This window comes from Alexandromys fortis, unplaced genomic scaffold (genome assembly GCF_014885135.2).
Source record: "Alexandromys fortis isolate MF-2015 unplaced genomic scaffold, M_Fortis_MF-2015_v1.1 scaffold_56, whole genome shotgun sequence".
Classification (NCBI taxonomy): Eukaryota; Metazoa; Chordata; class Mammalia; order Rodentia; family Cricetidae; genus Alexandromys; species Alexandromys fortis.
Window position 1 is genome coordinate 6745631 of NW_026067935.1, and position 23277 is coordinate 6768907.

At 53.4% G+C, this 23277-nt stretch overlaps 1 protein-coding gene across 1 annotated transcript in view; it reads right to left on the reverse strand.

Annotated features, from left to right (window-relative positions):
• Positions 1-23277, reverse strand: part of Hip1r (huntingtin interacting protein 1 related) — a 31114-nt gene that overhangs the window by 7558 nt on the left and 279 nt on the right. The window contains exons 2-18 of the mRNA XM_050146529.1: positions 8286-8349; positions 7923-8065; positions 7702-7758; positions 6733-6813; positions 6234-6310; positions 5936-5997; positions 2703-2843; positions 2139-2196; positions 1978-2053; positions 1725-1865; positions 1496-1557; positions 1240-1312; positions 984-1167; positions 809-897; positions 622-738; positions 445-546; positions 50-244 (exon numbers count right to left, since the gene is read on the reverse strand). Of these exons, the coding sequence (XP_050002486.1) occupies positions 50-244; positions 445-546; positions 622-738; positions 809-897; positions 984-1167; positions 1240-1312; positions 1496-1557; positions 1725-1865; positions 1978-2053; positions 2139-2196; positions 2703-2843; positions 5936-5997; positions 6234-6310; positions 6733-6813; positions 7702-7758; positions 7923-8065; positions 8286-8349 (1722 nt within the window). The remainder of the gene's footprint in view (positions 1-49; positions 245-444; positions 547-621; positions 739-808; positions 898-983; positions 1168-1239; positions 1313-1495; positions 1558-1724; positions 1866-1977; positions 2054-2138; positions 2197-2702; positions 2844-5935; positions 5998-6233; positions 6311-6732; positions 6814-7701; positions 7759-7922; positions 8066-8285; positions 8350-23277) is intronic.

A 23277-nucleotide genomic window follows, 5' to 3' on the forward strand; every position in this document is an offset into this window, starting at 1 on the left:
ACACCAAAGGGTGCACCTCACAATGTGGCAAGGCGGAGGGAGGCCATACCTTTTCTTCCAGCCGCCCCTGCAGCTCGCCCTTCTCCTGGGAGCTGCGCTGCTGCTCTTGGCTGAGTGCTTCCTCCTTCTCCCGCACCAAGCTCTGGGCAGCCAGCAGCTCTGCTTCCCGCTGCCGCATGGCTCCAGTCAGGGCCTCCTTCTCTGCATTCAACGTGTCCAGCCGTGCGCTCAGCTCTGACCCACTCTGTGAACATGAAGAAGGCCATACCAACCCTGCCTGGCCGTACCCGTGTTTACAGCCCCTGTCTTAGTACCATACCACTCCCAAGACACCGAGAGCTCCCTGCAATCTAGGAGGCACCTGGCCTGCTTGGGGGCCCACTGCCGTGTAAATATGGCCCAATTTACAGGAAAGAGGACCCAACTTGTGCCAGCTGCACGCACCTGCTCTGTGCGGCTCAGGGCCTCCTGTGCATGGGCCAGCTCTCCTGCCTTGGCTGCCAGCTCCCGCTTGAGTCTCTCCAACTGGTCATTCTGCTCCTCCATCTAGGAAGGGCCGGCAGGTCAGTAGGGCAGCAGGGCCGGAGTGGCGTGGGGCGGGGCCGCACACACTCGACACACCTTCATCTCGGACTCACGCTTCACTTGTTCCATCTGGAAGGCCAGCTGCTCCTTCACCCGCGCCACCTCTTCCTGACTCTGCTGTGTCACCGTCAGCTGCTTGGCTGTGTCTGCATTCTGGAAGGCAGGGGACAGGTTCTGACTCTGGACCCCTGGCCACACTGCCCTTCCTGAGGCTGGTACCCACCTTCCTGAGCAGCTCGGCATGCGTGTTAATGAGCTCGTTGTGCTTCTCCTTCAGCTTGCTGTAGCGCGCCTCCGTGGCACTGGCTTTCCCTGCAGAGGCAAGGCTGAGTGAGATGGGCAGGCAGGATAGAATCCACCCTCATCCTGCTGCTGGGAACCACCACAGAGGTGCGCACTCTCTGCCTCCTCTCGCAGGCTCTGGTTCCGGGCGCCTTCCAGCTGCATGGCCTTCAGCTGGGCCAGCTCGTGCCGCAGCTGCTCGTTGTCCACCAGGGCCTTCTGCTTCTGTTTCCGCTGTTCCTCCAGCTCTGCCTCCAGAGCGTTTACCTGACCCTTCAGCTGTGAGATGTACCGCTGGGCCTGCAGGCAGGAAGAAGCGCATGGAGCCCAGGTCCACCCGGGTGGGGACCGCCCTTGGTCACACCCCCTCACCTCCATCTTGATCTTCTCCAACTCAGCACGGAGGGTTTCCACCTCTCTCTTCAAGTTCTCAATCTGGATGTCCCTGGGGTCAGAGGTCGTGGGACTCAAGTTTATAGCTGGAAGGTCACAGACTGCCCAACACAGACAGGGTCTGGTTCCTCACCAGTGGCCCTCAGGATTTCCATTACTCTGTAGTTCCCACCTACGACCTTTCCAGTCAGAAGGCTCTTTCCACCTTCTACTCAGGTGGGCCCTGGGGACTCACCTGTCATCCTTCATGGAGCCATTGGGAGGTCCAAAAGTCTGATCAAAGAGGTCAGCCACCACCTGCCATAGCAGAGAACACGGACCTCGGCTCCACTCTTGTGCCCTCCATGGTGGGGAGCCCAGTGGCGGGGCAAACCCTACGCTGTGCCCAGCCTTGTGTCAGAGGCTCTTCTTCAGGGGACCAGACGGGGAGACACGGGGAGACTAGCGGGTGGGGGAGAGCTTACCGCCGGCTCCCCAGCAGGGGGCGCACTGCTGATCTCAATGAGGTTCTCAGGCTCCTCATCTTCGGGGGCCTCCTCTGGGATCACCACCACAGGCTTGATGTGCTCGGCCAGGGCTGAAGCCCGCAGGAAATTGGGGGGTCCCTGTAGGGACAGCAGCGGGGAGATGCTCAGCTACCTTCAGAAGCCTTCTGTGGACTCTGCCAGAGCCAGGAAGGAGCCAGGGGCTGCTGACTGTGGGGAGGGGGAGGGGCACCTCGGGTAGTCTTGGGATCTGGATGAGCCTCTTAAAGTACAGCATGTCCGAGGCTCGGCGGAAGAAGTTTTTGAGGCTGCAATGGAACAGGGAAACAGGTCACAGGGGAGCCATCAGCCCCCTCTCCAACCATGCTCTAGTCCCCCACCTTGGGCTGGTACCTGTGAAACTGTTCGTGGAACCGGTCCCTGTGGCCTTGCAGGGTGTCTGCTGGGAGACCTGAGGAACACAAGCGGACAGGACCCCTCTGCACACTGCTCCAAGGTGTGCTTTCCTCCCTGCCCCCGAGATTCTAGACCCGCGGGAGAGGAGAGGCTCACTGTGGCCTGGGAAGAGACTTCATGGGGTCACTCAGCTCTGACACGGAATCAGAGAGGGCGGCACTGGGGAGGTGGACATGCCACCAGGGCCATGGCTTTGAAAGTTGCCCGAGGACCTCTAACACTACAACCATAGCCTTTCTGTTCCTCAGAAACACGGTGAAGGGAGCGGGGGAGGGGCCACTGTCCCCTCCTATACCAGGTGTGCAGAAAGCTAGGAAAACAAAAACTATACGTCTTGTCTCTCTGCTCTGGAAGCTGGTGGTCTTCATAAAGCACAGCACTACTGCTGGTCTCGGGATGGTTTACAGTGATCTTCCTGCTAGTGGCTCACCTCTCAGCCCTTCCTTTCAGTAACACGAGGGGCACAAGGCCCATATGCCCACCCAGGACCGTGCAACTCACAGGCGTGCAGCTTGAACATGAGCTTCACGGTGTAGTGGTAAAGGTGACTGCAGTCCTGGATGACCTGGATGAGGGGGGCCAAGCGGCACTGGCCGGAGGACATCTGAGACACCGCAATGGCTGTGTTGAGCTGCCGGAAAACTAAGGAAGAGGAGCAGGTGGAAGCAAGTGTGAGCGGATGCGGCTGGAGGTGGGCACAGGCTAGCCCCACCACAGCTCACACCGTGAGCTCACACTGTGGTGGCTCTGGAAGCAGTGAGTGGCCTTCCACCGTGCTGTCAAAACCACGGGGAAGGGCTGGAGAGATGGCTCAGTGGTTAAGAGCATTGTCTGCTCTTCCAAAGGTCCTGAGTTCAATTCCCAGCAACCACATGGTGGCTCACAACCATCTGTAATGAGGTCTGGTGCCCTCTTCTGGCCTGCAGACATACACACAGACAGAATATTGTATACATAATAAATAAATAAATTAAAAAAAAAAAACACGGGGAAGGTTTGAAGATGGTTGGGACTCTAATCTGGGCCTGGACTGCAGCCCCCATGCTGGTGGCTTTCTTGGGCCAAGGACACACCCCCAGGAATGAGGACAAGCAGGACAGCAAGGCTGAGCAACCCTCTCGATACGCTGCAGATCAGGAAGGGTTTTCCAGAACCTCCTACCAGGGTGGGCCGGAGTCACACCCAAGGCCCTGAACCTCAGAGAATGAAGATTGTTACCAAAGGCCAGAGAGATGGCTCAGTGGGCACAAGTGCTGGCCAGGTAACCTGATGACTTACATGGCAGGAGAGAACTGTCTCCTTCAAGTGGTTCTCTAACCTCCACACATGTGCCACAGCACAGGCACGTCCACACACATGCACACAAACAAAATGTAGTAACTGTGTTTTAAAAGACGATTGCTTCAGCAAGGCATGTAGCACAAACCTATAAGCACTCAGGAAGCTGAGACAGGGGAATTGAACTCAAGGCCAAACTGGACTACAAAGAAAAGCCTGTCTAAAACCAGCAGCAAGGGCTGCAGAGATGGCTCAGGAGCTCAACAGCACTTGCTGCCCTTCCAGAGGACCTGAGTTCCATTCCTAGAAAACATAGGGGCCTCAGCCACCTGGAACGCTGGCTCCAGGGGTTCAGACACCCTCTCCTGGCTTCTGCAGGCACCAGGCACTGCCCATGGTGCACAGATGTACATGCAGGCAAAACACCCATACACGTGAAAAAAGAGAGAGACTGCCATTCCAATACCTCATCCTATAGACGTGGAGACAGGCTAGGGTTTGTTCCGGGCCACGCATGGCCTTGGACACAGGCTTTACAAGCCCCTAGTGAGCCAATCTTTCACTTGCCCTGGAGACCCTGACAATCAGGCCTTGTATCAGAACTCCAGAGAAGGAGGGATAAAGGACAAACACGAAGCTGCCCCCTCTTGGCCTGCATCTTCTCTGGGGCAGAGAGAGGAATGACAACGAGCAGGCAATGAGCCAGGGTGGGAGAGCAGCCAGGCCCCACGCTGGGCGCTCTGAGCAGTGCCAGAAGCCCCAGTCCCTGGAGCCTTGCTCTGGCCCTAACGGGATGGACAGGGCTGTTTGCGAGAGGTAAAAGCCGGGATGGAAGATGCCTCCCTCGCCTTTCATTCAGTCCTAGCTGGAAGTCGCACAGGTACTTTAGGTATCAAATGTGACTAACATGTGTTTTGTAACCTGCCTTACTTCAGGCAGAACGCTCTAGTTCTTTCTGGCCAAGGTAAAAGTGTCCTCTCACCCCTTTCTGTGTCTTCCTCTCCCTCCTTCCCAGGGTCCCCAGCATTCTAGGTAAGCACTCCACTACTGAGCTACAGCCCTGGCTAATGTAGACCACGTTCGCCTCAAACTCAGATCCTCAAACACAGGCCTCTCCAGCACATAGATTAAAGGCATGGCCACCATGCCCAGACTTCTTTTTACTTAAAGTGTTTTCCTTTATTTTTATTTTATTTATATAAGTGTTCTGCATGTGCACCACACACATGCAGTGCCCTCAGAAGCCAGAAGAGGGCATCAGATTCCCCCTAGGACTGGAGTTAAGACAGTTGGGGCCACAGTGAGGGCTCTGGGAATCCCCTGCAGGGCCTGCGGAGCAGCCAGTGCTCCTGTCCACCAAGGGCCCCTCCAGTTCTCCTTGTCACTTTTCAGACTAGGTCTCACAAAGTTTCCCAGGTTGACCTTGAACTCACTCTAGCTCCTAATTTTCCTGCCTCAGCCTTCTGAGTAGCACGCATCTCTAACAGCATTGCGCTCCCTTTGAAGGCAGTGTGTTGCGGCCAGCTTTCTTCTGCCGTGTGAGGGTTTCTGCTTTCTGTGCTGTGGGCTGAGGTGAGGAGGCCCCTGCACCTCTCACCTGTGCACCCAGGTGTGTCTTCAGAAGTGAGGTCTTTGTACTTCACTAAAACATCTGTGTCACCAAGGATGGGGCCTGTGGGCTCTTCCCACTTCCCTTGTAGGGACCACAGCCTGCCTACCTGGACCTCCTCCCAGGCCAAGAGCAGCCAGGGTGGGGCCATGGGGTGTACGGCGAATTTGATGGCCTGTGTGCTCTGGGGAGCTTGGGCTTAGCTCTTTTGCCAAGACAAAATTCCTGGTGGCCTTGGTCCAGCTGCTCTGCTGGGCCACACCCTGGTAACCTGACCTCTGCTCCATGTTGAGCCCTGGGCAGGCTGCAAACTGACCTCTCACCCACCAGGGCCACAGGCCCAGACCCTGGGTACAGGGGGGCTGTCTTGCCTCTTCCCAAGTCCCTGTCTTCCCTTAAAAAGGCATCTTGGGCTCTGCTGTTGACAACACTGGGTCACCAGCAGCTGTTCTGAAGGTGCAGCCCAGAACAACCACCTCCCAGGCTGGGAGGGCGAGCCCTCTGAGATTTCCTGTCCAACGGCTGCCAGTTCTTGGGCTGAACAGTCTAACAGAACCCAGAGGCATTTCAGAACACAGCAGGAAATGTTACCCACATTCTCTCTCCCAGAGGGGACTGCAGCTGCTAAGGCCAGGCAGGAGCCTAGAGTGCTCCTCCACAGCCCACACCACACCGCCTCCACATCCGGGACCCACAGAATAATGTTCAGATGCTGTGTCCTGGATGGACACACAGGGTCCCAAGGCAGCGCCGGGAAGCAGGTGCACTTAACACGGCACTGGGAAAAGCAGCAGTGAGAATGTCAGCCTGGTCACCGCTGTCTTGGCAGCCTGAGTGATGCACCCACCCGATTCAGAAAGCTTCAGTTCACAGTCCATGTAGTCAAACATCTCCACGGTAAGCTGGAAACTAGGGGAGAGAGGGAGGATGCACGGGATGCAGGACACACCCACCCAATCCCCAAGACTGCTTTGGAACTGCACACTCCCCATCAGGTACAAACTGAACCAAACCCCACCCCTGGCCCATGTGAGACCATGACCTTCAAGCCGAGAGGTGCAGCCTCATTTGCCAACATGGCCCCTGGTGGGCACCTGATATCGAACACTCAGGGGTGTGGGAGAAACTAAGGCACGCAGACTCACATGTTGTTCACATCAGTTCCGGCTGCCTTCTCCAGCACCTCGTCTGTTACCTCCAGGCCTGCAGGAAACTGAGGGTGCTGCAGAGACAGCCCCCCGCTCAGCTGCAGCTTTGCCGAGCAGCCAGCCACATACCAGGCCCCATCCCTGCTCCCTACGGCACCGTGAGGAGAGTGGCCAAGGAGGTTCCCCAATCCTGCCTTCCAGGGCCCCCAGCTGCTCTGATTATGCCAAAGGGGCTGAGAATTTGGGGACAACAGAAAGCCTGGGGACAGGACAGGGGCAACCTGGCCAAAACGGAAAGATATGGCCACCGGACCACAGCAGGCATCCACATTGGATCTATGTAGACACGGAGCTGAGTTGGCGATCTCCATCAGTCATCCTAGCCTCTACGGTAACCGGACAGACCATGGACAGGACAGAGTCCAACCCTCCTCTATGTCCCCAGATGTCCCAGAGGGAAGGGCTCCCCAATCCCTCAGCCCCACAGTTCTACTACCTTGAGGTGGAAGGAGATTTTGGTCAGCAACAGTTTGGTGTAGACATTCACCAGGTGTCCATACTGGTCACGAAGGTGCCCCTGTGAGGATGGAACCCAGTGTGAGGTCACTGTCGAGAGCACCCATCGAGGCAGAGGAGGAAACCAGGTGGCAAGGGCAGATGGAGGGCCATTCTTCACGTCAGTCACTTTCCCCGCCAGCCTTGACCAATCTCATAACTCTCTCTAGCTTCCTCCCCTCCTTAATCTCACTCCTTTGTCATTCTTGCCAGAGAAAGCCTGGTGCGAGGGAAAGAGAGCCCTTTGCCCAGGGCAACAGGCCAGTTCTGAGCTGGGACACTTCATTAAAGTGCTGCTGGCAGACGGGGAGGCGCATCTGGCCTGTATGTAGAATCCGGATCCTCTTGCAAAATGTTCTGGTGTGTGGCCACACAGCTTGGGCCTGGGCCTGTGGCAGGCCCTGTGATGAATCAATGGAGTGTAACGGCTCTGGACAGACAGCAGCCTCCTGAGACCCACTCAGTTACGTGTCCCAGGAGAGCTCAGACAGTGAAGTCTGAGGCCCTTCCCTCCCGGGGCCATGACTTCTGAGGATATCAGAGTGGACCCAGACACAGCTCCCACCCCCGGGATCTGACTATGGGTCTGAGAATGGCCTGGCAAAACCATGGAAAATTCCAGTCTGTAACGGGGCTTCTGAAGCCACAGTCTAGGGGAGCCTGGGAGTCCCTGCTCTCCACATAGCCATGGGGTTGCTACCTTTTTCAACTCTCGGGGACTAACGGGCCTGCCTTATAGAGGCGGAGGCCAATCTAAGCCCCAACAAGGCTACAACTTCACATTGACTGGTGCTCAGCCTATATGCTAACCCCAAGGACAATTCTAGCTGCTGCAGAGGGGGAGGAAAGAACAAGCCCAGATGCTGCCCTCAGCTCAGCCACACTGCCTGGACGCTGTCCTCACACCTACCCATAGGTCGCCGATCTCACGTATGTTGCTCCGGTACCGCTGGCAGTCGTGCAGCACCTGGGGCCAGAAGGACAGACAGTGGGCAGGCATGGCCAGTCCCAAGGGCGAGGGGACAGATACAAGCACAGAACCGTACTTCAAAGAGAACTGTGGGTGCTGTCAGCTGGTGAAATGCAGGCCTACTGAGCCTGTGAGACCAAAGGGCTACGGTCACTACTCACATTGGGGTGTCCATCTCGGAGGACTTTGTGAAGGACATGGCAGAACTTCCAACTGAGGATGGAGCTGCTGGGCAGTGGCAGGCCAATGGCATAGGACCAGAAGGTAAAGGCCCCCTTCTCATGGTGAGTGCCCAGAATGATGCCTTAGAGGGTCAAGGCCAAGTGAGGGACACAGACAGAAGTGTGGGCAGTTACTTTGCAGAGAGCCCCTGTCACTGGGCCCTGGCACTCTCTGCAGTTCCCCAGTCACAACAACTAGAGGTCTTGGGTCAAGCTCTCCCAGCCCAGCACACCCTGGGTCAACACCATGCTCATCCCACAGTTTCCTCACACCTCCCCAAGGCCCAGGGAGCACAAGGATACGCCGGGCATGCTTCTCCTTCACAGGGGCCTCCTGGCTGTTGATGGCTTTGCTGATGCTGATGGCCTATGAGAAACACAAGCAGAATTAAACACCCGTCTGCAGCTGTCTGCACAACCCAAACGGATGGGCCATCTACTCTGGTGGAGGAGAACAAACATGTTTGCCAGAGCCACGCTCCCAGGAACCTCTACATGACCTGTAGCTGATGTCAATGCCACAGCAACCAGGAGCTCCAGGCTCAGGCGGGAGGAAAGCTGGGCTGTGGCTCAGAAAGACATGTCTGATCTACCTCACACTGCTCTCCCTGAAGGGGCCCCCAGACTCCAGGAGGAGTGACTAAGGGCATGGCCAACAGAGCATCCTCTACCCAAGTTCCCCACCAGGAAAAGCAGCAGAGACTTGGCCCCAGCCCAGATGAGCCCCTTGTCCTCACAGTCTCCTCCTATAAAAGTGCACGTTACCCCCTTTCCTGTACAGCAGGGCCCACAGCAAGGCTGTCAGCTGACGGCCAGCCAGATGCATGCAGAAGCCAGGCCCTGTCACTGGCCGCCACACCATAGGTGCCCGCTCATGCCACTGAGAAGGACAACTGTGGCCTCTTGGGGGAGGGGGAACCCAAGGGAGAATCTGCTTCACACCAGGCTGTTGTCACCTGAGAAGGAAGAAGCCTCACACTTGACCAAAACCACAGCCACGGTCCTGAAGGTGGTTCTAACCTCTGCTGGCCACATCTTATTTCCCCAGCTCAACACCGTCCAGGAAGGCACACACCATCCCTCACCCAGCCCTCCAGAGACTCCACTGGCAGAGACAGGGTGCGAGGTTAGTGTTTATGAACCAAGAAAAGCTCCCCAGTTCATGCTGCATTTTATTTAACTCTGTGAAGCTGTGATTCTTTGCCTGTCTAAACAGATCTAATAAAGAGCTGAATGGCCAATAGCAAGGCAGGAGCAAGGATAGGTAGGGTTGGCAGGTAGAGACTATAAATAGAAGGAGAAACAAGAAAGAAGAGGGGAACAGTGGGGCCAGTCACCCAGCCAGCCACGGAGTAAGATATACGGAAGTAAGAAAAGGAAAAAGCCCAGAGGCACAAGGTAGATGGGATAACTTAAGTGAAGAAAAGCTGGCGAGAAACAAGCCAAGGCGGGGCAGTCATAGCTAAGAATAAGCCTCTGTTGTATGATTTATTTGGGAGCTGGGTGGTGGGCCCCTCAAAAAGCCAAAGGAGCAAACACACTGCACAACACCCCGGTTGATGTCTCAGATCTAAGTGGATGCCCCAGCACTCGCTGAGCAGGCTGACTCAATTTTCCTATAAAAGTAGCTATCCTGGTGGGCCGAGCGTCCCTTTCTGCTCGGAGGCATGTGTCTGGGGACTGCCAGGGCTGGGCACAGGCTGCTCCTTAGCTGGACCCTGCACCCCACAGTCCAGTAAGGTACACTGATGTCCTTTCCCATACAGGGCCGATTATGAGAGACTCACTGGAATCTGGGGACCTGGGACTGCAGCCGAGCCCTCCCATCTCACTGAACTAGGGTCCTGAAGGAACACAAGCGGGGTCTGCCTTCCCAAGTACACAAAGCCTTAGCCAGCCAACCATCTGTTCTCATGGGTGCTGAGCCTGCATCCACGGCCCCCAGGTCTCTTTTTCCTCACAAACACAGGGTGGTCACCCAGCAGCTGAGGTGAGGCTGTTGCTCTGCTCACTAAGGGTACCACATCTCTACTAAGGGAAGGTGGGCACAATGGCAGCCATGGGGACAATCAGAGAGACCCGGTGAAGGCCAGCACTGCACATGCCTCCGGGAAGCCACCTGGGAGTTGGTGACTATGCCCAGTGTCTTGAGTACACTGATCTGCTGGGCTCCGTGCTGTGTCCTCAGTGTGATTGTGACATGGCTTCCAGGTACAGCTCTCCCCTGGCAGGAGTCACGTGCTAAGTGGGCTGGGCCACCCAGAGCATTAAGCAAGCAGCTGTGGCTCACAGCAAGGAGTGTCCCTCCCTGGGCTGTGGAACCACAACCTTCAATGCCTTGACCCCGAGCTGGGAGCTGGCTCTAATGATGAATGCCACCTGTCCTGGAAGATTCCTGGCAAGGAGGGAGGACATGGAGCTGCCCTGGTGACCCAGATGACGAATGACCTGGGTGGGGTAAGAAACTTAGAAATTTTGAGTACAGTCTGGGAACAGACGAGCAGGGAATCTTTTTCTTCTGAGGAAAAAGACCACCAAGAGGCCATGACAAAACCTTCCAGACCCCAGGCCTCCCCAGCCAGCAGTGGAGTCTCTTTTCTTTGCCAGGGGCTAGAGAGATGGCTCAAGCATTAAGCTCTTTGAAAAGGTCCCAAGTTCAGTTCCCAGCACCCACATCAGGAGCTCACAACAACTTGTAACTCCAGGATCAGACCACTGGCCTCTCCAGGCACCTGCACTCACCTGCAGACACACACAGTTAAAAACCGCGGGAGAGCTCTGTGCCCACATGGGTCAGCAGAGTAACAATCTGAAGAGGGCAAAGATGGCAGTTCAGTTCTACAGACTCAGTGCCGGTGTTGGTTCAAACTTTGAGAGTCTGACTCCTAAACATCTCTCTTCACTTAACATCTCTCTTCCCTTAATATGTGCACGCATGTGAACGTGTGCGTGTGTAAGCACATACATGACATGGCATGAGTGTAGAAGTCAGAGGACAACTCAAAGGACTCTCTCCTTCTACCATGTAAATCCCAGGATCCAAAGTCCGGTTGTCAGGCTTAGTGGCATCGCCCTTACCAGCTGAGCATTCTCAACACCCTACCCCCTTTTTAAAAAGGGTTATCGTGTAGCTTAGTTCAAATGCACTATGGAGCTGAGACTGAGCTTGAACTCCTGACCCAAGTGCTACGATTAAAGGCATGAGCCATCACCACCCGGTGGGCCTCTGCTTTCTTGAGCCCCCATGAAACACACCTAGCCCCTCTCTCCACTGGACCCCTCAACCTCTTTGCTGTTGTGTTTAGATAGGGTCTCTTGTGTAGTTCTGTCCATCCTGAAACTTACTATTTAGACCGGGTGGGCTTGCAAGACAGAGCTCTCCTGGCCTCTGCCTCCCAAGTGCTGGGATTAAAGGCGTGTGCCACTACAACGGACTGTCCTTGGTCCTCTTTAAATCTGATTTATGGTTCTCTAAATCCCATCTGATAGTGTTACTCTCTCAAGTCACCTATGGCACGTCAGTGGCATGTGGCAGCTGCCTCTGCGTGTGCGGCTGCCCCCACACTTACAGTGCTGCAGTAAGGAGGTCATGAGGTACTGAGGAATGCGACCCAGGAGGGAACGTGGCAGGGTCTTCTGTGGAGGGCCTGGGTGCCGCCCATCCCTGAGCTGGCCACAAGGGATAGGACTGTGTCAGCTAGCCATCCTGTGCAGGCGCAGGCTGGCTCCTGGGAACACAGGCCCGTTGTGTGCAGGGTGGGCAGATGTGTGGGGTGGCCAGCGCCACACAAGGAGGCCCAGTGCTCACACAGTGGGAGTCTGTAGAGACTCCTGGCCCTCACTCATCCTCCCAGGCAGCAGCAGGCAGACAGGGTAGCACCTCCCACCTTCCACCTCCCTTGGGCTTCCCACATGGATTTTCCTCGGAGAGGTGGCTATGGGTCACATCTGAGCAAAAGTGCAGTTAGGAGCACTTCAGAATCTCACTGTGTGAGGAATATCTGACTGACCCTAATATGTGATATAGCTCTACTCTGAGGCTAAAGTGTGGTATGGTCTGACCTCAGTGAAACTTGGGGTCCTGGAACCATGTCACCCCCATGTAGCAGGTAGAAAACCACAGAGTGACGGGGCAGGGGAGGGAGGGAGAGGGCATCCTGGCCCGAGAACATTCTTCTATCACCCTGGTACATCAGGAGTGGAGCAGCTCCTCTCAGGCAAAGGTGATCCCTCCTGGCTCTCAGGTCTACCATCCTGGAGATACCCCAGGGAAGGACAACCCCAAGATCAGGATGGAAACCCGGATGGGGTATCTGGATGCTTATCACACCCCGAGTCCTGTCTGACTCCTCAGAAAGCCAAGAAGAGCCATTTCCATCCAGCTGAGTGAAGAGGAAGTGTGCACCAGGGGATCCCAGAGATACAGGGGTCTCTAGCGGTTTTTTTTTTTTTTGCCTTTTTTTTTTTTTTTTTTTTTTTTTTTAAGACAGGGTCTCACATGTAGCCCTAGCTGGTCACTGTACAGACCAAACTAGCTTTGAATTCACAAATTTACCCGTCTCTGCCTCTCCCTACTTCTGCACAAGGCAGATGAGGCCCTCTCAGTCAGCGAGGAAACAGGGCAATTACAAACTCCATGACAACTGTGAGATGCCGAGAAACTGCTAGGGGACATGACAGAGGGTAGGCAGGGGTCAGATCTTAGCATAGGGGTCACTCTAAGAAATGCAGCAAGTCCACACCTATGCCCCAGGAGCCACCAGTCGCTGACGGGTTCTGCATCTGATTCCACCCAGTGCCAGCACCAGGAAGGAATGACCTCAGAGGGGCAGAGGCCAGGAGGGCCATGGAAGGACAAACGTCTCACAGCTAGAAGACAGCCTCGCCAGCACAGCCACGCTCGAGAACCTACAACGTGTGCCACAGGGCCAGTAACATAATGATCCCACCCATTTTCTGAGTTTATCTTATGCCAGGTGCTTGGCCAGGGCTCCTCACCGGGTCTCCAGGAGAAACCCTAGAAGTGGGCAGCTAAGGACACTGAGGCTTTGTGAGTAAGCCACTCCCCCAGGTCGTAGAAACAAAGCACCGGGTCACCTCTCCAGGCCTGGACCATCGCAACAGGACCCTCACGTGACTGTGTGCTGTGATCTCACGGGAAGAGCAGCATAGAAGGGCAGAATGTCTGCCCACTGTCCCTCAGCTACAAGCGGTTGGCAGGACTCACTCCCAGGTTCCTGGTTCTGGAGAATGACCTAGGCAGCCTCTCTGGTTCTCTGAAGGGACAGTTCAGGAAGAAGCGTCCATGTAGGTGTCCTTTTAGCCTAAAATCAAACTTACTAGGGTCCCCAAACACAGAAGACCTGGACTAACGACAAATCAGAACATGGATTCTGGCCTGTAGAAGTGTTGGAAGTCATGGGTTATAAGGGCTAGGCTGGGTCCCGTCCCCAGTCTCATGCCTTGGTGCTGGATTCCTGATGCTGAACCTGGCCTTCACCTCCCTACCTTGGATCCCCATAGCAGCTTCAAACTTACATCCAAACCTCCAAAAAGACTTAACCAAAGCCTAGGGGAGCCCCTGTCCATGTTCTCAGGGTGTACCTGTCCTGCTTTTCCACGACAACTCCATTCTTCTGTCTCAGACAAAAAACAAAAAACCAAACCTTAGGAAGGATAACTGGACCAGGTCAAATGAAGTCGCTGACTCCTGAGAAGACCAGAGCTGCCTGCCAACAGCCCTGGACCATGACCTACAAGGGTCCCCAGCAGGCATCCTGAGGGTCCTGTTTCAGCAGAGGGCACTGGGGGGAGACAGGAGACACTTCCTACACGAGCACATGGGTGAGAGGTGGGCTGTGTGTTCAGTGATGTCCCACCAGCTCTAAGGCCCCATGAAAGGGGCTCAGGGCTGTGGACATCCAGCACATGGAGGAGCAAGGGGGCCATGAGGCCCTCAGACAACGCTCAGTGTCAGCACCGTGTTCTGCAACCCACAGCCCCACAGCTCAGGGGGCACAGAGTCAGCGTGGACTGGATCTACCGCTTTCTTTCCCGGGAGCCCACACACCCAAGGCGGGAGGCCCTTTCCACCCAGTTCCTCCACTGTGAGCTGCAGTGCCTCAGCTGATACCCCAACATACCGGCAGACACCACTTCAGACACTTCCTGATTTAGCTCCCCCAGCTGTGAGGCAGAATCGAAGACTTGTCAGCTCTAGACAAGAGCTCCATCCCCAGCAAACAGAAGGAAAACCCAATCACCACACAGCACCTGTCAAACCATCTCTAGGACTGTCCCCACACTGCTTCCTGCTCCTCAGGGAACCAGCCCTCCCATCACAGCGCTGAGCCTCTCGGCAGCCTGTCCACAGCTACCCTGACTAGAGCAGCCACCTGTAGCTGTAAGATATTCTAGATTTTGTTAGTTTGTTTTTGTTTTTGAGACAGTCCATGACTGGCCTGGAACTCAGAGATCCACCTGCCTCTACCTGGCATTAAAGGTGTGCATCCCCACGCCTGGCTGTGTCCGGGTTAGTTTCATTAAGACCATTTGTCCACTGAAATTGTCTGCTTAGATGACCACTTACACCCTGTCTCCAACTCCATGAACACACAGGTACCCGACTCCCATCCATGAGTTTCACACTCAAAGATTCGACCAAATACCAACTAAAATATTCAAGGAGAAAAATCTGCATTTGGACTGCCCACACACAGGTTTTGTCCTCATAAGTCCCTGAGCAATAGAGAATAACAGGTTATATATATATGTAACTGATACTGTATCAGGTACATGATTTAAATTATGTGAGTGCATGTATATAAACCAAACGTGAAAACTGCACATTTATACAACGGACTTGATCATCTGCGGATTCTGGTTTGTCTGTTTGTTTTGAGACAGGGTCTCACAGTGTAGCCCTGGCTAGCCTAGAACTCACTAGGTAGACCAGGCTGGCCTGGAACTCAGAGAGATCTGCCTCCTGAATGCTGGGATTAAAGATGTATGTCTCCAGGTCCCTCAGATCCTGGTATTTTCAGAGGTCCTGGACCTAATTCCCTAGACCAGTGGTTCTCAACCTATGGGTCGCAAGCCCTTTGAGGGGTCACATATCAGATATCCTGTATACCAAATATTTGCATTACAATCAATTACAGTCGCAAAATTACAGTTATGAAGTAGCAATGAAAATAATTTTAGGTGGGGGGGGCGGCACAACATGAGGATCTGTATTAAAGGGTCGAAGTATTAGGAAGGCTGAGAACCACCGCTCTAGACACGGAGGATGAGCGCGTCTTCCACCCCAGCATCTCCAGGGCAGTCAATAAGTCTCTGTGGACACGTGTAGAGGGAGCACTTGCGGCACAAGAGTGTTCAGACCTAAGCACGCCTACTTCAAGGCAGCGTCTTTCTTCATAATAACTGAGCCGCTAGAGTTAATTATTAAGATCGCTATTAAACAATTTCTATTTTTAAAATCATCCCTGAAATGAATCAACTTAAGCCTCCTTGTGCGGTTATCATGAGGCTTACCAGCAGCAGTTGGCAGGGACAGGCAGGTTCCTCCGAGAGCCCAGGCTCGGGGCTGTTGGCAGGGCGGAGAGTTACTTTGCTCTGTGAGTGCAAAGCCTGGCTTGGAGGACAGAGTGTTCTCATTCAAACACTTCTGCTACCTCAAAGGCCATTGATGACCATGAACACAGGAGTTCTGTAGCTGGGGCCACATGCAAAGCAGCGCAGAGGCCAAAGCTGGATCACTTCAGCAGACAGGAAGTCAGCAGCGACTGGCCCTGGTTCATTCAACTGCATCTCACTCCACTCCAGTCTCCTGGCCCTTTGGTCCTGGCCTCCACTACTCGACCATTCAAGAAATGCAAACATTAGTCTATGACCATCCACACCTCAAAGGACGGGATGAAAGCCCGGGGAAAGAATCTGCCCTTTGGTCACTACTGACAAATTCATGGCCCAACCCGCCGCCACCCCAGCTCCAGACTTTGTGGGTGGAACACAGGGCAGAAAGGCATGGCCCTGAGTCACACCTCTGCTGGGCCAGAATCTGGATGGACAGGACATCTAGGGAGGCACTGGTGATGTCATCACGAACCTGACTGTCCAACAAGCCAGAGGACTGACTCAGCCCAGGCAGACAAACCTATTGCAGTTTGAGTCTTATGTTTACTTAGCAAGAAGAGAAAAAATTCCCACCGGGACTAATGTCCTCCTCCGTGGGCTCATTCACTCCAGTATGGTGGGCCATGCCGAGCAGGACCAGGCTTGCCTGCTCCCAAGGCTGTCCTTCTTAAAGTGTGGTGTAGCCCTGTGGAGGACACATGGCCCTCGCTTGTGGATCGTGGGTACAGCGGTGGGTGTATCTGAACGGTAGCTGACCCTAGATGGACATACACCCAGCCCCACAACTACCCACTTCTTCCTGCTCTGCAGGTTAACTGTCGTATGTCCACGTCACTGAATTTGCTCAGTCACCCAACCTCCAAAAGCCAATGAAAACAGCCAAATCTATAGTACAGAGCAGAAAAGGAAGACATAGTTAATGTGGCCACATTGGGAAGGATCCAGTGACCTCCTCAAGACCACTTTCAGTCAGACTGAAGTTTAAATAGAGGGCCAGGGTCAGGATGCCCACCACTGACCCCCCACTGTCTGGGCTCCACTCTCATCTTGCAAGGTGATCTGACAAGCCCTTAGAACTGAAAATCTCCTCAGGAAATAAGTTCCCCTTCCTGCTCCCAGCCTTTTCCTTCTTCCAGCATGAGATTCCTGGGGAAATTCCGATTTCTCAGGGTCCATTGTTCACCAGTCCAAGCTGAGAGGTGTATCTCTCTAGAACAGCGTTTCTCAACATGTGGGTTGTGACCCCTTTGGAGCCGCATATCAGATATTTACACTAAGATTCATACTAGCAAAATTAGTTATGAAGTAACAATGAAAATAATTTTCTGGGGCTGGAGAGATGGCTCAGCAGTTAAGAACACTGGCTGCTCTTCCAGAGGTCCTGAGTTCAATTCCCAGCAACCAATGGTGGCTCACAACCATCTGTAATGAGGTCTGGTCCTCTCCTCTGGCCTACATGTAGGCAGAACACTGTATACATAAATAAATAAATCTTTATAGAAAGAAAGAAAGAAAGAAAGAAAGAAAGAAAGAAAGAAAGAAAGAAAGAAAGGAAGGAAGGAAGGAAGGAAGGAAGGAAGAAAGAAAGAAAGAGCCAGGCGGTAGCGGTGCACACCTTTAATCCCAGTTCCAGGACAGGCTCCAAAGCTACAGAGAAACCCTGTCTCAAAAAAAACCAAAAAACAAAAAACAAACAAAAAAAAAAAACAGAAGGAAAGAAAATAATTTTCTGGTTGGGGTCACCACAACATAAGAAACAGTGTTAAAGGGCCACAGCATCAGGAAGGTGGAGAACCACTGGTCTAGAGTATCTTGATTTCTGCCAGGGCACGTACACGGGAGAACTTGACGACACCGTGCATTATGCCATCAGAACCAGGAGCACACAGGAAAGCAAAGCTCAGGCAGAGAAAGACAGATGCTGTCATAGACAAAGTGATGCTCAAGTGAGTGCTGAAATGGATAGGGGTTCCCGGGCGGAGGAGGGGGGCAGGCTGGCCAGGCAGCTCAGGTTAGCCAGCTGAGTTTCCCTGTCCCTTGCCAATCAGGTCTAAACCCCACAGGGCTTCCACTCACAGCGGCAGGGACCCAGCTGCTAGGATCAAGTGGCCGGCTGGGTTTCATTCACAGGCTCCTGTACAGCCGAGGCTGGACACTGGTCTCGGAGCTGGGTCAAAGAGGAGTCTCCTCCTCATTCAGAAGGGGGCAGGTTTGCAGGGAGTCCTGAGCTCCTCTATCCCAAACTCCCTGGAGTCCCTATGGTCTTCACATCACCGGAAGGATGGCTAGGCCTACGCTGGATAGTACACCTGACACTCCTTCTTGAAGGATGGTGCCTAGTGCACCAAGCTCCAGACACGCTACCCAGCTCTGTTCCTTTGTCCAGAAGTCCGACCTGGTTGTCCCCTTCAGCTGGCTAAACTCAGGACATGAGGACACTTTCTATTTCCTTCAATTCTGCTGGCTTTCCTGCATACAATCTGCTAACACATTTGCTACACCCTGCACATACCCATAGCTATTCCATTGGGGCAGGGTTGTGTCATTATTACTGTCTTGAAAATGGGGAAACTAAGGCACAGAGCAGTGATGTGACAGAGCCAGGCCTGACCCAGGATCTTTTTTTAATCGATCTGTCTGTCTGTCTACCTATCTAATGTAATATAGGATCTATCTAATGTAAATATGGGATCTATCTGTCTGTCTGTCTATCTATCTACCTATCTATCTAATATGCATTGGTGTTTTGTCTGCATGCATAGCTGTATGTGGGTGTTGAATCCCCTACAACTGGAGTTACAGACAGTTGTGAGCTGGGAATTGAACCTGGGTCCTCTGCAGGAGCAGCAGTGCTCTTAACCACTGAGCCATCTCTCCAGCCCCCAACCCAGGTTCTTAACTTCTCGGCACACTTCCATAGCTAACACCCCTTTCATTCCAGGAATGTACTAAGGTGACTTTTGCCCCTCCTACTGTATATCCCAATTCTGCAGGACAAGGTCAAGAAATGTAGTCGATGTGCTCTTATCAGTGTGTCCCAGGGCACAGAAGCAAAGGCAAGAAGGTGAGGAACGGGCAGCCCTGTTCCACCCCAGCCTCACAAGTGTCCCTTAGCCCAGCCCACCTGGCTGCAGCCATGCTCTTTAAGGATGTAAAGTGTCTGTGAGCCCAGTCTATTCTTCCCTGTAGGACAGGGGTCTCCTCTCGCTTGGCCAGCTGTTGTGATATAGGCATACGCCTTCTCCTGGGGACACAGCCCACTTCAGGCCTCAAGGCCTCAGCCAGCACCAATTATAACAGCTAGACAGAGCTGCAAGTTTCGGCTATCCACCATGTGGTTAGGGATTTCCTTCAACTCCGGGGCTGGGTTTTTTTTTTTTTCTACTATTGTAAATATTCCGAGTATGTAGTAACATGTTATAGTCACACGCCTCCCTACTTCTGCAGTGCTTGGAATCAAACTTACATAGGCAAGTGCTCTTCCGCTGAGCTTCAAGGAGCCACGCCTTGAGCAAGGAGCAGACCAGGGCTGAGTGACAGCCCTGAATGTGGCATGGGACCCGAACGGATCCCAGAACTGCTTTCAACCAATAGAAACTTAGAGCACGTTCCAAACACCTGCTCACCCCTGTGAGCTGCCTCTAGTAATTAGGTTCTGAGACTCACCTGGCTGAGGAAAATTCTGCACGATACCAAGGCCTGGGGGCTCTGCCCCCTGACCAAATCACCCCCAAATGCTGTCACCGAGGCCTGGCTGCTCCTCACACCTGCAATGTCCACAGGCAGCTGCTGAATGCAGGGAGGGCTGGCTCCAGGGATGAGCAGAACGAGAAACACCCCATTCACACTTAACAGTGTGCCAGTGTTGAGAGGGGTTTATTCGGGATGTGCTGGGTGAAGTCAAAGATACAACCCAAATTCACTTCACCTGCCTGTTAACTTGTCTAGAGGCCAGTAGGTGACCTAAACTGTAGCATTCGCCTGACCCTTCTTTGTGTCTAACTCAGCAGGGCTGCTGTATCGCAGCTGCACCCGGAAGTCAGGACTTGTCAATTAAATGTCAATCTTTACAAGATTTTGGTCCTTGGGGGCTGCTGAGGGATGTAACTGACCTGGAAAACCGAAGGTATGAACTATTTCCATTTGTTGCTGCCTCAGCACCTGGCTCCCCTGTGGGAAAGCCTCAGCCCTCACCCTTTCACCTCTGGAGCCAGAGTTTCCCCGGACTTAACCCTGAACTATGATTAAAGGGTTTCTCTCATCCTGACCTGAGAAGAGGCCGCTCCCTTGGCCTCGGCTTCTGTATGCTGCGGGTAAATTCATGGCTCAGAGAAGCAAACCAAAGGGCAACTGTGTGTCCCACAGAGAGGAAAACACAATCATATTCGCAGCTTTTAGCTGCAGCGTGGGCCACGGTGTGCTTCAAAGATGGCTTCTTTCTCAGAGGTCCCAGATTGTGAACTTTAGGGGTGGAGGGGGTGGAGAGGTCCATGTTCACTGGGCAGTGTGTATTGGCTGCTGTGACAAATCGCTACACTTTTAGTAAACAGCACTGAACAGCTTACAGTTCTGCAGTCCAGAAGTCTGAGATGTTTTCATAGCCCATGCACAGGCCTTCTACTTAAGGATAACTTTGAACTTTTAATCCTCTTTCTCCGTCCCCAACCCCCAAATCCTGTGGTGACAGGCATGGACCACCATAATAGAGCTATATGGTGCTGGGGCTAAAATTCAGGGGTTCGTGCGTGCTGGGCAAGCAGTCTATGCCCTGAACCACATTCCCAGCTCCTGGAATGGGTATCGCAAGGTTAAAAGGGTTGTGTTTCTTTCTGGAGGTTCTAGGGCAGAACTCTGTTCCTCGCCTTCTCCAGTTTATAAAGGATGGTATTATTCCCTAGCCGTTGGCTCTTTCAAAGCCACACACAGCCAGCAGAGTTTAATCTCCTGTCACTGTGACCACCTGCCTCTCCTGCTTCCCTCATCTGCATTTAGGGACCCTTGCTACACAGGGCCCACCTGGTGACTCACAACAACCTCCTATCTCAAGATCAGTGGCTGAGCAACTTGGCTCCAACAACAATCTGAGTTACGCAAATAACACATTTAGTTAGACTGTGGTCATCTTTGCAGGGGCATGACTCAACCTACCACACAGTATCTCACAGTATACTCTTCCAGAAACACAGAACCAGCCCTGTCTTCTGCGGAAAAAAGAAAAAAGCAGGCTCTGTAGTCAGGCAATTTGGTCCCCGCCCCCAGGATCACAGCCAAGAGACCAGGTCTACCCTGTCTACAAGTGTGTTCTACGATGTCACACGATCTTTTTAAAGGTCTGGTTTCCAGAATACAGGTACAATGAGTTGCGTAGCATTTTATATTCAAAACATGACATTTTGAAAAGGGGTCTTATGGACAAAGGGATTAAAGTAATGGGGCTGAGCAAACTGTCTCTGGGACACGCCACTGAGGCCAGAAGCTCATAATTCAAGCGCCAGCTGCCAAAAGGAAGGATGACTGCCTCCCTCCACACTCCTGAGAGGTAAACCACAGAGCTCTGTGCAAAACAGGGCGTGTCCTGTCCACAGAGCAAACATGTAAGCATTCCTCTTCCTCCTGGCCCCGGGAGCCCAAGAGGAGAGACTGACAGACTGCTGAGAATTTCAATGCTAAACTATCTGCTCCATGGCCGCCACCCGCCACTGTCAATGTCAAGACAGGCCGTGTGTTCCAAAGGGAAGCAGGTCCCAGTACTGGATGTGCTATTTTCTATCCCAAAGGAGACACGGAAGCAGTAACCAGGGCTCTCTAGGCCTTTCCTGCAAAAGGCCTGGCCGGCAGCTTGCTGGATATTTCTGGGAATGATCTAATTAAATATTAACTACTTACGAAACCTCGTTCTTACATCCCTCGCTAAGCCACTGTGAAGCCAGGCCCGATGCTCCCTCTCGTCTATGAAAAAGTTGCTCTGGAGTGGGTGAGCCCTATGACTCCTTAGTACAAAGTTATTCATGAGCAACCCTTTCAATTCCTCAAAAACTCAAGGAGGGCACACAAGACGGCTCAGCAGGTAAAGGCGCTTGCGGATAAACCAGACAACCTGGATCTGAACACATAGGACTAGAGAATGCCTGCACGCGTCCCCTGGCTTCCACTCACAGGCTGTCGTGCACGCACACAAGAGATAAATGCAGTTAAGAGTTTTAAAAATGAACAAAGGAAGCAAAAAGAACCACCTGACTTACAAACCAGCCACCAAACTCATGTGGTCCTCTATCAGAGATTGTCCCTCTGACATTCAGGAAGGTTACCCTTGACATAATCATTTAAGTGGAAGATCAATCAACTTGACCTTTAAAATCCCATCTCCTCCCCCATCTCTTCCTGTAGCCACCAGAGCTTTCTCTGCACCTGCTCAAAAGCGGGAGAGGAATTCTAAAACTCATGGAACAGATCAAGCTCCTGACAACACCCAGATTCTCAGTGCCAACAGTCCGTCTCCCTAGGCTCTGCAACTTTACTAGCACAATTAATTATGTATTAATGACTTCACATCAAACGCCATGTTTGTTTTTATGGTGGGTGATCCAGGCTGGACCAGATGGGGATCACATGGATAAATTAATCATTTGCAGCCAGGTTGGTACCAGCACTTGGCATGCACGGAGCACTCCCGTCCTGAAGTTTATTACTATCATTGTCTGTCAGAGGCACAAAGGTTAGATCTCACGTTTTTCTCCTATTTCAAAACGAAACCGCTTGTGCTAACTCGTTTTGAAAGCAACCGCAGGAGTCCTTGCTCTCTGCTCTGGCCAAGGGGGAAGGAACTCGCCAGTGGCACCCACAAATGCAAATATCACCAACCTGCTTTAGACACAGGTGGGAGGAGTCTGTGGCTTCCTTCAGTGCTAAAGTTTAAGTAGAAAATGCAGCCATTTCGATCTAGGCTGACTTAGTCTAGCAAATCATCAAGTAGTGACCCCTCCCTCCGCGCCCCCTTGCGCATCCACCCAAGACTTAAGAACAGGGCAGAGTTTGTAAATCAAAAAGGAGGGGACCAGACGTGGTGGTAGACGTCTACAATAGCAGCATTTGGGAGGTGGGAGCAGGGTGATCAGGAGTTCAAGGCTAGCGTGGAACACATGAGACCCTGACTTAAAAAAAAAAATAGACAAAGCAACCTGCACTCGTGGGTCCTAGAACCCAAAACCCATGCATGAATGAATGCGTACCAGGGCATTATTTAATTTTCCAGGCCACCTTCTCAGGTCGGGCCCTCTCCTGGGAGAGGAGCGGCGCGTGGGAGCGCAGGAAGGAGCCTGGGAAGTTTCCGTCTGTCAGGCGCCTGTGTTTAACGAGGGGGTGGCAGCCTATTTATAAGTGGGCCCCCGCGCGGGCAAACAAGTCTGGCGACATACGTGAAACTTTTCACCCAGCAGGTAATAAGATACTGTGCGACCGTGGAAACAGCTCGAGAGCAGAGAGAGCAGGGAGCTTCCCCGGGAAGGCGGCGGGGCGCTCAGGGCGCCCCGGGCCCCGCGCGGCCGTGCGCACCTGGGCCGCGTCCGCATCCCCGAAGCCCGGCCCCGGCAGCTGCGCGGCTTCCGGTCACCTGCGCCGCCCGCGCCGCGGAACCCACAACCGTCCGCGCAGGGCCGAG